The 15,982-nt window shown below is 39.9% G+C and overlaps 1 protein-coding gene across 5 annotated transcripts in view; it reads right to left on the bottom strand.

Annotated features, from left to right (window-relative positions):
• Window positions 1-15,982, bottom strand: part of LOC131060787 (aminodeoxychorismate synthase, chloroplastic) — a 219,322-nt gene that overhangs the window by 24,227 nt on the left and 179,113 nt on the right. For all 5 annotated transcript variants that reach the window (XM_057994216.1, XM_057994192.1, XM_057994196.1 and 2 more), the window contains 2 exons: window positions 14,306-14,385; window positions 14,045-14,147 (listed from right to left, as the gene is read on the bottom strand). In XM_057994216.1, coding sequence (XP_057850199.1) covers window positions 14,045-14,147; window positions 14,306-14,385 — 183 coding nt within the window. The remainder of the gene's footprint in view (window positions 1-14,044; window positions 14,148-14,305; window positions 14,386-15,982) is intronic.

The raw sequence follows: 15,982 nt of genomic DNA, 5'->3' as shown, positions 1-15,982 counted from the left end.
AGCAGAAGGGGCTGGCTTGCCGCCCATGCATTGTAATTTTCAGTTTGATTATTGTTGCTGACGATCCCCGGAACACCGTATGCTCTCACCCTCCCAGTCTGGGCTCTCGGTGAACAAAAGGTGGAAGGGTTCCCTTTCAGTTGTTTTGGTTTATTCCTCTAACCTTAACGGGTTAATTGTTGTGGATGAATTGTTATTGGTCTAAAAATCAAAAAAAAAAATTAGTGGGATATTACAGAAACTCATCAATTCTAGGAATTGGATACCTATTCTTGATGGTCTTCCTATTCAGCAATCTGTAGTCTATGCACATACGCAATGTTCCATCTTCCTTTTTGACCAAAACTACAGACGAAGCAAAAGGTGACTTCCTAGGTCGGATATGTCCCATAGCTAACAGCTCCTTGATGGTTTTCTCTATCTCATCCTTGAGCTATTTGCGATGTCTTTAGGGAGTGATTATCACTGGCTTAGCCCCTTCCTCTAACTCAATGATGTGTTCAATTCCTCTATCAGGAGGTGCTCTAAGGTGGAATCTCACTGAAGACCTTGTCATGCTTAATCCTCAGCACCTGGATGTCAGGTGGATAGATAGGCTTTTGTTGTTCCTCTTGCATAGGTTTCAAAACACATCCTGCTGCCCACTCGACCATGTCATGACGCAAGAGACATTCCATCCTCCTGAATTAAAATACACCTGCAGCTGGTGTCCTGGAGTGTCTTCAACACGTGTCTTTCCATCCATCTCAAACTTCATTTCCATCTCACGGAGGTTGAAAATAAATATGTCAACATCATGCAGCCATGTCATGCCTAGAACCATATCGGTGTCACCAATATTCACAACATAGAAACCTGCCTTGAATTCAAAATTATTCAAGCGCATAGGCAAGTTAGGTATCATCCTGTCACACTTCAGAGTGTAACCATCAGCAACCTTCACTCTTATTCCCTCAAAATCCTCAGTGTGTATGCCTCGTCTTTCCACAAGTCTTGCATCAATGAAATTATGGGTCGCACCAGTGTCAAGAAGTGTGATGACTTTCTGCCTAGCAAGAACACCTCTCATCCCGAAAGAGCCCTCACGATGAATGCTAGTGAGGCGAGCCTCCTTGAGTTTCACCTCAGGTTCAACTTCTCCTTGTTCTGACTTCTCTGACTCGAAATATTCATCATCAGTTTGCTGGTCAAAATCTGATCCTTCAGATAGTGTCCACATAGCTCTGTTTGCTTTTCCCTTAGGCCTTAAGGGACAATCATGATTAACATCATAAGGCCCCTTACAATAGAAGCATAATTTCTTCTTCCTCAAATCATTCAATGTCTCACGATCAAGAGGAAAAGTGGACTTCTCCTTAGCTCTGTCATCCTTCTTCTGAAACTTCTTATTATCACGATAGGAAGAAGATCCTTTCGAAGGAAACTTCTCGGTAGGTGCTGCAAATTCCATCCCTCTTGCTTTTTTCATTGCTTCCTGTAGAGAGGGAGGGTCAGAGGCTTTCAACCAGCCTTTGAGAGGTTCCAGTAGTCCTTCAGTGAACAGGACTACCAATCCTCTTTCGCTGATGCTGGGAACGGTGACTGACAATTGCTGGAATTTAGTGATGTATGATTCAAGGGAGCCATGTTGCTTAAATTGAGCTAGCTCATGAAAGCTTACCTCAGGGTCCTTCACATCAAATCTGTCAATTAGCTTCTCAGTGAACTCAGCATATGTGGTGATTAAGTTATGACCAAGGGTAACTAACCAGTGGTACCACCACTCATGGGCAGCCCCTTCCAAATGCAAGGTGGCAAACTTAATTGCATCTTCCTCCGGCATAGGTCTTAAGGAAAGGTAATTATCAAGCTTTTGCACCCAAGACCTTGTTGTACATTTATTGCTGCCATCAAAATAAGGCATAGGTATCTTACCAAGTGTCTGCTGATAATCATTCCTTGGTGGATTGTCGTGATCATTCCTAGCTCCTCCTCTTCTATTCCTTTGATTCATGTATTGATCAAAGGTCCACTGGTCCTTCAAATCAGCAGGTAATGCAGTATAATCTTGGTAAGCTTGCCTTGCTTCGTCTCTAAATGTCGTAGCAGCAACTGCAAGAGGGTCTTCCCTTGGCGTGAAGGTGGGGAAGAGTGGTCTAGAGGCTGATCCTCTAGTAGTAGTCCTTTGGATAGACCTATCTCCTTCAACATTTCTGATGTTTTCATTGCTCCCGCTGTGCTCAGCTTCATTTCTTTGGTAATTGGAATTGTTGTTGGACTGCTGCTCCATCTGACCCAACAATCTTGACATCATGTCCAACATGGTGTCAAACTTCCTCTCAATCCGAGCATCTTTGTCATTTTCTAGAGACTGAAACACTCCATCCGGAAGAAGAGGGTTGAAAAAGAGATGGTTCGTAGAGGGACTAAAACACTCCATCCGGAAGAAGATGAAAATTGTTCCACCAACCTCGTACAAAGATGCATATAATAGAGCGATGGATCTCGAGAGCGAGACCAAGACATCCAAGAAGAAAAAGAAAAAGGATAGCTCGTCCGAGGATGATGACTCTTCTGAGGGAAGCAGCAACGATGGCTAGTCTAGCAAAAAGGTGCAAGCGCTCCAGAAAGACATGGAGCGAATGAGGAGAGATTTTAAAGCAATAAGAAGCACACGTCGGACCGAAGGGGATGTATGGTGCACGGAGTGCAAAGAGGAAGGACATACGAAGGGTACTTGTCCGAAGAAGGCCTTTTGCGAGATTTGCCAAGTGATGGGACACTCCATCAAGGAGTGCCCATACAACATGAAAACACGAAACCAACAAGTATTGCTTATGCAGGAACAACCAACTACATCGGGCGGTACCGGCAGCTCCCAGGTGAACAACAATGCAACATCGGGAGGCTACTGAGATAGCCGGTGGGGAGGACGAAACAACAAGAACAATACAAGGAGCCGGATCGAATACGACTCCAAAGGCCTACCGATGATACAATGCAGAGCGTGCAGCTAGTGGGGGCACTTCGCTCGAGACTGCCCGAAGGGAGAGGCCACACAATATTTGTGCAAATGGTGCGGACCGGGAGACCACGAAGACGCCACCTACTCGAAGTCCGGCGTCAACTTGCTCAATATCGAGGAAACCAAAGAAGAGGAAGTGTTGCCCGTAACCCGCGCCCAACCAGACAAGCAATGTGCCCAGACCCAGAGACGGAGAAGCGAAGGGTACAGGAAGCACGGGAAGAAATTGAGAAAGAGATACGAGAGGGGGCAAAGGCAAAGGGTACAGCGGGTACTTCCAGCCAACCGGAGGCGGAGGAGGCTATACTAAATCAAATTTTAAAACTGGAGGTAACTATGAAGGTACACGACCTCCTCCAGACGATGCCTCAATTACGAACGGCGTTGTTGAATAATCTCTCCCAACCATGCACCAATACCAACCACCGCACAGATGTTCCTGGGGGATCTGCAATAGACCCCAGGCTGCTGGCAGTTAACACTAGAAGGAACCCGCCCATTGTGGAGATGGGTATCCTTGGCACCATTCTAACCGATATCATCATCAATGGTGGATCAGTAGTGAATGTTCTTCCAGAAGAAACGTGGCAGAAGTTGGGGAAGCCGACGCTGTGGCCATCTACATTCAATCTGTTGGGAGCAGATCAGCATGGAATCAAACCCATCGGGACACTGATGGGCCAACAAGTTACCATCGGGACACAACCCTTCATACTGGACTTCGTCATCATCCCACTAAAGAAAAAAGGGTATGATGCAATCTAGGGAGAGGGTGGTTGGTGGCAGCCAAGGCCACCCACACCTGGAAGAAAAACACTCTATATATGGAGAATGGAGGAAGGAAGTTTATCATAGACCTTGGGACGCAGTTGGTTAGTGAGGAGTTGGCATCATCTTCGGAATCGGAGGGTGAAGGAGAAGGCGACCCAAGGAACGAAGGACGGGGCTGCAGGGAGCCCAACGACGAAGGGGTTCTCAAACTAGGAGAGTGCTCCGAGGATGAGACGGGGTCATTGAACGGGCTCTTCCACTGGCAGATGGAGGATTACAAAATGTTCTAGAGCTACAGGCTTGAAGTAGAGGAACCGGAGCAAGTAACAGAGGAGGTGTACCTACCGGAACATTGGAAGGGAGACGCTCATGTGAGTGACACCACCGCACACCAGTTCCCGAAGGAAGAACCCATCAAGTATCAAGAGGTAAAATTGAAGGAGACAAACCTTGATGACGTAGATAATCCCAAGATCACTCGTGTCAGCAACGATTGGAACCCTGTGTGGAAGGTCGCAGCCTTCAAAATCTTTATTCTTCTTCTTCTTGTGTACGGGAAGGAGACCGTAGTTCCTGTAGAATTTATGGTTCCAAGTCTTCAGATCGCCATTGAAAATAGACTTGCCATCAACGGGTCCAAATTGAAACCCTACCACGAGAAGCACGCAAGGGACCCGAGAGGCCGCAAGGACACCCGAGAGTCCGGGGGGGACCCGAGATGATGGAAGGGGACCCGAGAGGCCGAGCAAGCGACTTGTGAGACACAAGACCAAAGCGGGAGACTCTCAGGCGAGGCAAACCGAGAAGGATGAAGGGCGATCCCAGAGGCACGGGACCCAAGCCGAAGACTCTCGACAATTAGATTAGGAAAAAAAATAGAAAAAAAAAATTAAACAAATAATAAAAAAAAAAAAAAAAAGTGTGGTTGTCCCACCGTGCGGTGGGACACCATACGATGCACGACATCGTACGGAGCACCGCCGTGCGGTGGGACACCGTACAGTGGACCACCGTCGACGGAGGTCACCGGCCTCGAAGGGTGTTCATCAACCGTATGGCCAAACAACATCCACCATACGACCTTCCCAGCCACCGTACAAGAGACCAATCACCATACGACACCAAGCTTCGAGTGACCCCAGCCACCGTACGATAGACTACTCCATCGTACGGCAAATAACCTCTGTACTCGCTCGAGACATTGCACGGCGACGGCAACGGCGATTTAAAAGAGGGTGAAAGGAAAAAATACCACAACACGGCAGGGATAAAGGTGGTGATGGCACGTGAAAAAAAAAAAAAACGACGACCAAATTGAAAAATCATTCGATGGAGTCTGGATGCAGGATGCTGAAGAAGGTTTTTTTTTGCATCTTAAAATATCACAAAAATGATGTGCGGCATGGACTTCTGTGTGGTTCTGAAGGTGTTAAATTGGTGTTGGCGGCAGGGGCGCTACCCCTTGACCCCGCTGGGGGCACTGCCCCCAGACCCTAGTTTATTTTTGAGCTACAATACACTTTTTAAGTTGGGCGAAGGCATCAGAGAAGTCACGGTAAGTGTTGGGGTTGTTCCGTACTGTGAGAAAGAAGCCTGAAGCTAAGCATTGGCGGGGAAGCCACAAGCCGTAGAGGGAGACAAATTATCAGCCTTTGGGGAGTGTGATGGAGGATTTGAGGCATCTCCTAGCCTTTGTGCCAGAAGGTTGTGGCCACTTCCAAGCATGAATGGTACGGTTTGAGGAACTCGGAGTATGTCTCGACTGGATGTGAGGTTGCCTTGGTGGATGCACAAAGGGCTTGGGAGGAGCTGACCACCAGGTTGGAGGCAGTAGTAGCATGAGACTCAGCTCAGCGTACCCAGAAGCTGGATGCCGAGAGGGCAGCGCGGGTGGCTATCGAGGACAAAATGGCTAGGGAGACAGTATCATTTGAGTAGCAGTTGGTGGAGGCTGAGACTAAAAAGCGTGTTTTGCAGACAAGTTTGGTTTAGGCACAAGAGGACTGTGATGTCAAGGAAAAAAAAACTCCTTACGGAAGCAATAATGGTGACATCCGCACTTGAGCATCGGATGGTAGCACAAAAAGGTTTTCAGGCGAGGACGCAGCAGGTGTATGAGTTCTGGGCTCGACTGGCGTCAACAGTTCCTGCAGTTCTCTACCTTGGTTCTCTTTAATGTCATCTCTATTTTGTATTAAGTCGTCCGGAGACGACTTTTTTTCTTGGGGGGGATGATGTTGCCGGGGATAATCATTATGTCATGTTGTCGTATTATGTTATGTTGTCGTTGGTAATTATGACTTTCGGAAGTCAGTTAGTCGTCCCGAAGGGCAGTTGGACGCGACGGTTGGTCGCACCCCTTCAGGTATTATATATTGCATACCTTTCCTTCGAAGTAGCATCATCATAGTCGTATATGGGTGTAATGTTATAAGCACTTGATGTACATGGACTGTTGAATTAATACAGAAACTGGTTCTTTAATATATTTCCATTATGTTCTATGCATTTACTTTCTGCATTTAATCGTTTACCGGTATGTGGAAAACAACACTAACCCAGCTTTCAAATTAGCCATAAGCATCACTCTGAAAAACACTAAGCATATGCTTGCAATTATTTTTCTTCTATATCTATTGTGAACATTCCATAATAACACGCACAATATTAGACAACTCAGAATTGTTCTACAACATCTCAATCTAAGTCAGATACCAAATTTGAATCACAATGAAATTCATATTGGTTCTATTGTTCCCATAACTCTATCTATTAGTGTCATGTCCCCTTCTGGATCGTTATACATATACGAAGAGAAAGAGAGAGAGGCCCTAAAAGAAGAAATTATTATTTTATATAATAATTACCAACGAAGGAATATTTGAAATTTATTTATTTATTAAATATTATTATTTAATTAACACTTATTAATAGTTATAACTAATAATATTCCTTAAACGATAAAGATGGGTGAAAAGAATACATACTTAAGGATGGGTGAAAAGAATATATACAAAGTAATCACATGCTTTTTCTCCAACAAACAAGAATAGTATTTAGACTAATTGACATTAACATGTATTCGGACATTACATCGCTAGTGGTCCTCAATTTTGTGGAGTCTCTAAAAGAGACAAAATTGCAAATGTAATCAAAAGAACATTATTATAGATAGGTTCAAGGATTGTGCTTAGCAAGAACCACCATTTAAGAAACTAATCGTATAGTCAACGATCATGATTAAGGACATATAGGGCACTCTAAGAGAATTTACACCGGATGTAAAATACTTAATAATGTTAATATATGGATTAATTGAATTAGGCTAGTGTAAATAAATGGTTAAAATTAAGTAATCTATAAAAAAAAATAAGGAAATATATTTAATTAATATATTTAAATGAAATGTTATTTAATATTTAAATATATTTAAAATGAAATTAAAGGTAATATTTAAATAAGGAAATATATTTAATTCATTTTAATAAAGGAAATGTTATTTAGTAATTAATATATTTAAATGAAATGATTCTTAACATTTAATATATTTAAAAAAAGAAATGATATTTAATAATTAATATATTTAAATGAAATGTTATTTAATATTTAAATATATTTAATTAAAGGTAATATTTAATATAATTAAATATATACAAACCATGCATGACTTACCGCTGACTCCTAAATAGACTGGTTACTCCCGCATGAAGTGGTGCGTGGGTAACCGCAACCTAAGCTGCGATTACCCCCGCACCCCTTCATGCGGAAGGGGACCGTAGGGGGACACAACCCCTCACGGGATACATAAGGAGCAGCGGCAAGAGGGAGGAAGGGGAGGAAAGCAGCAGACTACGGGGGAAAAAGGAAGGGAGCGGACTGCAGGGAAAAAGGGAGAGAGGTCAGCGGACAGCAAGGTAAGAACCCTGTCCTATATTAATTAAGGTGAAATATATGAAGGGTTTCCTTATTATTAATATTAATAAGTAGGATTAAGGGTGAAGGCTCAATAATATTAATTAGTATGAATTAATGAACAATGGGAAATGGGTAAGTCCATTGATAAGTCATGTTCATAATTGTCTAGTAAGAATGTATACACATTGTAGGGTGTAGCATTCACTAGATATAAATAGGAAAAAGGTAATCTTGTAAATAATATACACATAAGTTGCATATCAAGAGGGACTTAGGAATACAAGGTATTTTAAGAAACATATTGCAAATATGAAAGATGAAAAGTAATGTTGATATATATATCTATAAGTTAATTATATAATGCATTAAGAGTTCATGTTAACATAAAGGAATATTTATGAACAAAAATGTTATGTAAATACAAGGATTGGTTGGGTCAAACTTAACCAAGAAGGGAAGGATCGAGTCAATCCCCTTTGAGGACTTGGATGATGAAGGCATCGTCCAGGGCAAGGAAAGGCAAGGGTCTTCCTTGGCTAGCTTGGGTATAAGAGGTTATACTCAAGACAGGACTCAAAGGTCAGGCCGATCCCTTCTGAAGACTTGGATGATGAAGGCATCATCCAAGGCAAGGAAAGGCAAGGGTCTTCCTTGGAGGGCTTGGGTGTAAGAGGTTACACCCAAGACAGGATTCGAATTCATCTTCGATTTCCTAGAGGGCTTGGAACCAAGGGGTTCCAAGAAGGCAAGCCTCATAGCCGCCTAAGGACATACATTCGTATGGCATTCGTATCCTTTTTATTAGATTAAAATTATGATTATGTTAATTGAGCATTGAAGTTAGGTTGTAAATTTCGATTACTTACATATGTATATATATGTTTGTGGTGTTATAACCATCTGTTTTGCAGGTTAATGATCTCTAAAAACTAGGGACATTACAATTAGGCACAAAACGGCACCTTATTTTTTCTGAGGCAAGGTTCTCAACTACCATTTTCCTAAATCATCCATAATAACTTACAAAATACTATCCTTCCAACTATGAAAAAGAAGAAGCATTGAACCTCAGGCCACACCACTAACAACATCCATCATAGACTAGAATTTTGAAGATGTAGCAAGTTTATAACTGTTGATGTGTATTTTGTACACGACCAAACACAGAATAAAATACCTAAAGGTACCTTATCCTCTCTTGAATAAAGTCTCTGAATGCTGAAGATGTCGCGAAAAGGATCAATCGGGATGACTTCAAGGTTCTTTGTTGTAGGATCTCTACGTGTGGATAAGCTCTCTGTGTTATGATGTGATTTTGCTGGAATCACAAGGGGACTTACACTTGATGACCTAAACGTATGATTTGCTGGAATCACAAGATTTTACTGGCTTAGATTTGAAAAAAAAAGGAAAAAGGACGAGGTCGAGGAAAGGATCTAATTCTGATACTAAGAAACGTAGGAGCAATGATTGATCTTTGATGAAATTCTAACTAAGTCTTGTTTTGACATCGCAGGACCATCTCCACAAGGTTAGTGCGATCTTCGGAGGAAAGCTTTATGATGTTCAGATCATCACTACAGGCATAGACACCATCAAGCTGATGCATATCAGTGAAGAAGCAACAAATGAAGTTGAGCTTAAGCTGAATGATTCCAGTTGACTACACAAGGCAAGTCTGCAATCAACAAACTGCTAGTAGTATGGAAATACAAATTTCACCATCAATCAAACACATTTCTTCCACTCATCTAATAACATGAAATCAAATCTGAGAAGTATAGAGACCATGCAAATTGTTGAATCGACCCATAGATTTCACCATTTCTTCAATGAAGTTTTACAAGTCTTTTACAACATCTTGGCAACAATCTTTGCCTTCTCTCTCTATTCTATTCTAAGTGCTATTCTATCAACTGACTATCCACTATTAGCTAACTATTCACCTTCTAACTACTGACTAACTATTGCTGACTCCTATTCACTAACTATTAGCTTTCTATTAGCCTTTACAAATGAAGAGCCGAGGCTTATATAGTGCCCTTAATACAATTCAATGGCTAAGATCAATTTGAGATCAATGGCCAAGATTCTACAATGAAAACCCTAATTAGGGTTTGTTGCAACAAACTTAATTCCGACCAATGAAATAATTGTATTAATTGGACACATGTCTTCTCTGGAATATTCGACCAATGGATAGCTGGGGTAGGTACATCGAAGTTTGTGCCACCTTTAATGAGTCAGGTACATTGAATCTGGACATGCTGAGGTGGACCAACCCGAATGGAGGAGTGATGACTGGGACGCCACCTTGTCTAACACTTGGTTGATTCTCAATTTGGTGATGCTTTCCTTCAAATGCTGGACTGGAAGATAGATGGAGAAGGTCGTCCTTAATGATGCTAGACTGGAGGAGATCGTCCTTGTCCTGACTTGATCTTCTTTGATGAGGGTCCGCCAAGTAGTTGATCTTCCGACTCCGGGGTCGCCATTTGATGCCTACACAAAAGATTAAAGTTATTTGAGCATCAAACCTTAAAGCATAGAATTTAGGACCTTCCAAGAGAATGATTTAAGATATTAATTTGGAAATGACATGATAAATCCAGAATTCTAATTTTTCAAATTAATGGCAATGAAATCAAAATAAATCTTGAATAAGGACTTCAAAATGATTCTTCATACCTTCTCCTTTGAAAGCCTAACTATAAAACCTTGGAAAATGATGAAAGAAGATCGGATTTTGCTGGACAAGGGTTGAATTGTGGTCTTCCTTTGGATGAATTATGCCTCCATTAGCCTCCAAAAGGCCTCACCTTCCACTAGCTTCTCCAAAATCTGGAAATTCGCCTTCAAATACCTTCCAAAATCTGGAAATTATCCTCCAACTTGCTCAATTTCGCACCTCCAAATATGCTCCTCAAAATCGCACTTAGAAGGAATGAATGAATGATTTGAAATTTGAAACAACACTCCCCCTTTATATAGGGCGCTCACCCTAATCCCTTCAAGGCCGACTTGGCAAATAAGGGGTAAAAATAAATAAAAAATCCTTGAAAAGGTGGCCGACTTTCCTATAAAGGCATAATAATGATTTTTGAGCGCCCATTTTGCATTTTTTAATTTTTAAAATTAACTTTAATCCCTCCAAGGTGAATTTTTTAATTATTTTAAGGCCTAAAAATTAATTTATTAAATTGCCAATGCCTTAATAAATGCGAATTTAATTCAGCCTCCCAAATGTCTTGAATTTAGGTAATTTAGTGCAAATTGGGGAATATCAAGGTTGGATTGAGGCTTAGTGAAGCTTCTTCATGATTTCGCCCTAGACCCTTTGGAAGGGTCAGGAGCGAATTTTTTATCCTAGGTCATAATCCACCTTGGCTTGATCATAAAACTCTTCCAAATCGATCTCCAGGATCCATTTCCTTGCACCACTGAGTTATCTCACCAAAATTTTGAAGGAAATAGTGCATTTAGGGGGATTTCGCTCTAGACCCTCTGGAAGGGTCAGGAGCAAAATTCCCAATTGGGCTCAAAATTTTCATTTTCAAAGTTCAAAAACCTCTTCAAGGCGTTCCAAATAGGCTCTTTCATTTCATTCCAGACTTAGTTTTATTCAACTCAGGAGAAAAAGTGTGTTTTTAGGGTTTTTCGCCTTGGACCCTCTGGAAGGGTCAGGAGCGATTTTTCCTCCTTAGGCTAACTCTTTCATCATCTTTCGTTGAATCTTTCACTCTTAGCTAGGCAATGTTCTTCCTTATTCCCTCCACCCAAGTTTGGCTTGTTTCTGCAAGGTAAAATAGGGGTTTTTCAAATTTTCGCCCTGGACCCTCTGGAAGGTTCAAGAGCGATTTGTCCTCCTTGGCCTAGAATCATCATTTTTTGAAACAAGCACCTACTCACAAGTGGTCTCAAAGGCCTTTTCAACCTTGGTCTATCCCTGCCTTAGCAAAAACCTAGAAGGAATATGTTGATTTTATGATTTTCGCCCTGGACCCTTTGGAAGGGTCAGGAGTGAAATTCCTAATCTTGGCCAAAATCCTGACTTCATTTTCACATTTTTCCATCCAAACAAGTGTTTTGCCCTCAAAGATGCCTAGGAACGAGTTGGTTCTAAGTTTGGGTCAAACTAGAATGTCTTATGGAGATTTTCGCTCTGGACCCTTTGGAAGGGTCAGGAGCGAAATTCGCTTTGGACCCTCTGGAAGGGTCAGGAGCGAAATTTGACATTTTTAGACTCTCCGTCAGGATCATTTTATGGAATATAACATTTAAGTATAAGTGACTTATACTTTAAGTTATATTCCATATATACTTTCAAGATGTTTGAGAGTGGTTTCAGACCTCCAGGAGTTATATTGCAAAATCTAGTTTTTGGAGGATTCTTCAGTTTTCCAGACTTAGTCAAATTTCAGGATCAGGACATTCCAGACTTAGCCAAATTTCAGGATCAGGACATTCCAGACTTAGCCAAATTTCAGGATCAAGACATTCCAGACTTCATCACTCACCAACTTGACCTAACTCAAGCAAAACCTGCTATCCAGGTGATCCCCCTGGCGACACTCGAAAGCTAAAGGCTAACAGACAAAACCCTAAAAGACCTAAAAAACAAACCTTAGAAAGCAAAAAAAAGCAGGGGTCCCCATTTGCAATGGGGCGATGTGTGAATACGTCACAACAATAACCAAGTCTAATTAACGAAAGAGGTGCTTCTGTTTTTGTACACTTAAAAATCAATAATATTTCTCCATTTAGGATATTCCAGGATTTGTTGATAACCATGTAGGATATGTAAAATGAATCATGCTGAAAAAACTTATTGCAAGAGGCAACTTTGAATGACAGTTAGTGTACTCTCATTAGTTCCAAATTCTAATAATTGATCTTTAAGTTTTACTATCCTCGATGACAACTCTCATATTTTTGTTCCTTGAATTAGGAGGTTTAAAATTCTAAATGAACTCCCAGTCGGTTTTGCTTTTCTCTAGCATCAATTGGTATTTTATTGTGTATTTATGCTTTTTAAGCAATTTAATAGAGGTAGTAGTTTAGAAAGTCCACTCGCCCAGTTGGTTATTTATTACATAAACTTCATTGGACCCTACATCTTCAAGGTCCTTGCAATCTGTATAAACAATATCCCATCCCTTCACCATTTTTAACCTTTTAAGGTTTAAAATGGAAGAAAAACTGCCAAGGCATTTTCACCAAATGCCAAAGAAAGTTAAAAGAAACTTGAAATACCTTGTTTTAATATGCTTTTGATGCTCTTCAAATGGTTAGTCAGCCCACAAGAGTCCAATTTTGTCCAAAATGTGTACCAAATTCTTCAAAAATGCTCCAACCTAACACCGAATCCAAGCTATAGATTGCAAAGGCAATATAAATAACACTGCAATTGCAAGATCTAAATGCTTGAAGAAAACAAAGTCCATAAATTGTCCATTTTGAATCTCTCCTTTCAAAGAAGATAGAAATTCTAATCGACACTTGAAACACTTGAAATGTAACAAACCTTAAGAGCAGAAAAAACAGATCTAAAGAATGATTTGATTTGATAGAGAAAAATGAATTTAAAAGGGATTTTTAAAGGGTTTTGTGTTGCAGCAAAGTCTTAAGACAAGTTTTGGAGAGTCTTAGAAACTTGTGAGTTTCAATTATTTTTGGTGAGTCATGGTTAGTTTGATCAGGCCTGGCAAATTTGGTCATTTGTTACTTATTTATATGCCATGCTCTCAAATCACTTGGATTTTTTTGCAAATGATGATGCTATGAGCAGCATATAGCATCTTTAGGATCTTAATTACCTTTTTGTGTCCACATTAAGTCATTATAGTCGATTACAATAACCTTTCAAAATCTGCTGATCATGAGTACAGACAGATTGAGGTAAACCTTACAAAAATCATTGAAATTTCTGATCCATTGGAAGGACCAGAATCCAAAAATAGCAGGCTCTCATGTCACAATTGAAGTAATCTTTCATTCACATAACTACCACCTCTAGAACCTAATCACATCAATTTCAGGAAAAATATCAAATCTTATTGATGATTTATTTTCATTTCACAACATAGACAACATTAATAAAACTTAATTGCACATAATTGAAAATAACTATGATTGCAATTTATTTAAAAAGTCATGTTTCTGAGGATCTCCATCAAAATATGAAAAAAAAAATTAAAAATATCTTATGACAGAGTTATAATTTTCATAAAGTTCTCATAGAAAACATATTGGCATAGTCAAATTAAAGAATAATCAAATAAAAAATGCAATTTCCTAATTATAGTAAATCCATAGAAAAAATATAGATTCATATAATCATTAATTAAATCTTACCTTACTTAGAAAATCAAATAGTCCACTTTTCAGAAATTTTTGTTTGACAGAGCCATTTTCATCTTCAACTGACAGATATCCACCACCTTGGCCCGTTTCATCACTGAAGGAAAATAACTCAAAGGTGTGTTGGTTCTCTTTGTTTGATAAGGAATAGCATTCTAAAGTAAGTTTTAAACAATCTAAAGAATAAAGGCTCAAAAATATATATTGACAGCTGGAATTCCATTATCATGCCACTGTTAATATTTTATACTCCACCTTTGATCAGACAGTTTAAATGCAATACGTCGCCAAAGCAATCCACCTTTACCACCCATAAACGAAAATTGTGCCCTCACCTAGAAATACATAGGATACCAATTTCAGAAATCTAGCAATAAGCATAGTACTCAAGTTAATGCAAGCCCAGCACCATTAAAAACCACAAAGTTCAAGATGCTATCAAGTATATTGAATCTGGAAAGAATGAATATAAATAAACCCGCTTCATAGTAGCACAGTTACAATCTTATAAAGGATGCAATTCTTTTGTTGACTACTTGAATGCAAAAAAGAACAGGATACAAATACTGACTTTTCTAACAAATCAAAACCCAAAATGCAAAACTTCTCAACAATCTCATCATCTTCTCAGATTGTAAACAATAATACTATTTAGAACTGAAAATACTATATTTCCACAAATATCAATAGGCAAACATGTGTAAAAAGAGGATGAGAAACCATTTTAATACAAATTTTCATTCCCAGATTATTAAAATTTTCATTCCCAGATTCAGTATATAATCCAATTGTGTCAGTGTCCTGACCCACTTTAGCAAGATCTGATAGGAAATTGTCTCATGGTAGTGAGACTTCACAATTTCCTAATCACTGGACTGTCTACAGCAGACCCCGATCACCACCATGAACAATCAGAACCATAGCAAGCAAGCTGCCTTAAGGATCGCCTTCTCTCTTGTTTGTGAACAGCAATCTGAATGATCAAATGCTAATTGATAAATAACCCAACATTAACCAATAGAAGGATTAAATGATTAACAAACACTAGTTAGAGGAGATGATTAAATGCTGAAAGGGTGCAACGAGCAATAGATGGGATATGATCTCTCCCATGGACATGTCCTTAAAGGAAAGACGTCGTTCCACAAGCTGGTGGAAGGATATAATAGGGCTTCACCCACATTGAAGCAAGAATCTATCGATCATCAGAATAAGACAAAAAGCAGAAGAGATCAGACGGATAATAAACTGAATGCACAAACAGTTCGATTACACTAGGGGTTTGGTATGAGTTTCCCTATACTTGGCATAATAAAAATTATTCACTTCTGCTAACGAATGATTAATGTTTAGTAATATGATGTTCATGATTGTGCAATAGCATCTATACCATTGTGGTATGAAGGCAAAGATAGATTATTCATACAGGTGTAAACACATATATGTCTATATCTGACTGTGCAGAATTCATTTATCAATATATCTATGTGTTTAAAAGATTAATTGAGAGTGAATATATATAATTAAATCTATACACTTGATAACATAATATACCTACAATATTCGATACTATTGGGGAAGTAGAGGAAGTGCGAGGGTAAACGGTGAAAGATTCCTCACTAGGTATGGTGCCTCAAAAGGATAGTTAAGGACGACGAGGCCACCTCATGATGATGGTTAAGGACCACATGAGGTCAAGGAGGCTAAGGTCCTAACCTTGAGCCTAGGATTGAGGATCAAAGGCAATCTATTGCAGCTCCCCTACTATCTCCATATTGATCAATTGTTGAGGAGATCCTAAATCATAAGAGGGGAGAAGTACAGAGTGATGGAGGGGAACAACATATAGACTCCGCTAGGTACGCCACCTCATGAGCATGATTAAGGACCACAAGAGGCCAAGGGGGATAGTGTTTCTGATCTTGGGCCGAG

Source organism: Cryptomeria japonica, chromosome 5 (genome assembly GCF_030272615.1).
Source record: "Cryptomeria japonica chromosome 5, Sugi_1.0, whole genome shotgun sequence".
In the NCBI taxonomy this organism is placed as follows: domain Eukaryota; kingdom Viridiplantae; phylum Streptophyta; class Pinopsida; order Cupressales; family Cupressaceae; genus Cryptomeria; species Cryptomeria japonica.
This window is presented reverse-complemented; position numbering and strand designations above follow the sequence as displayed.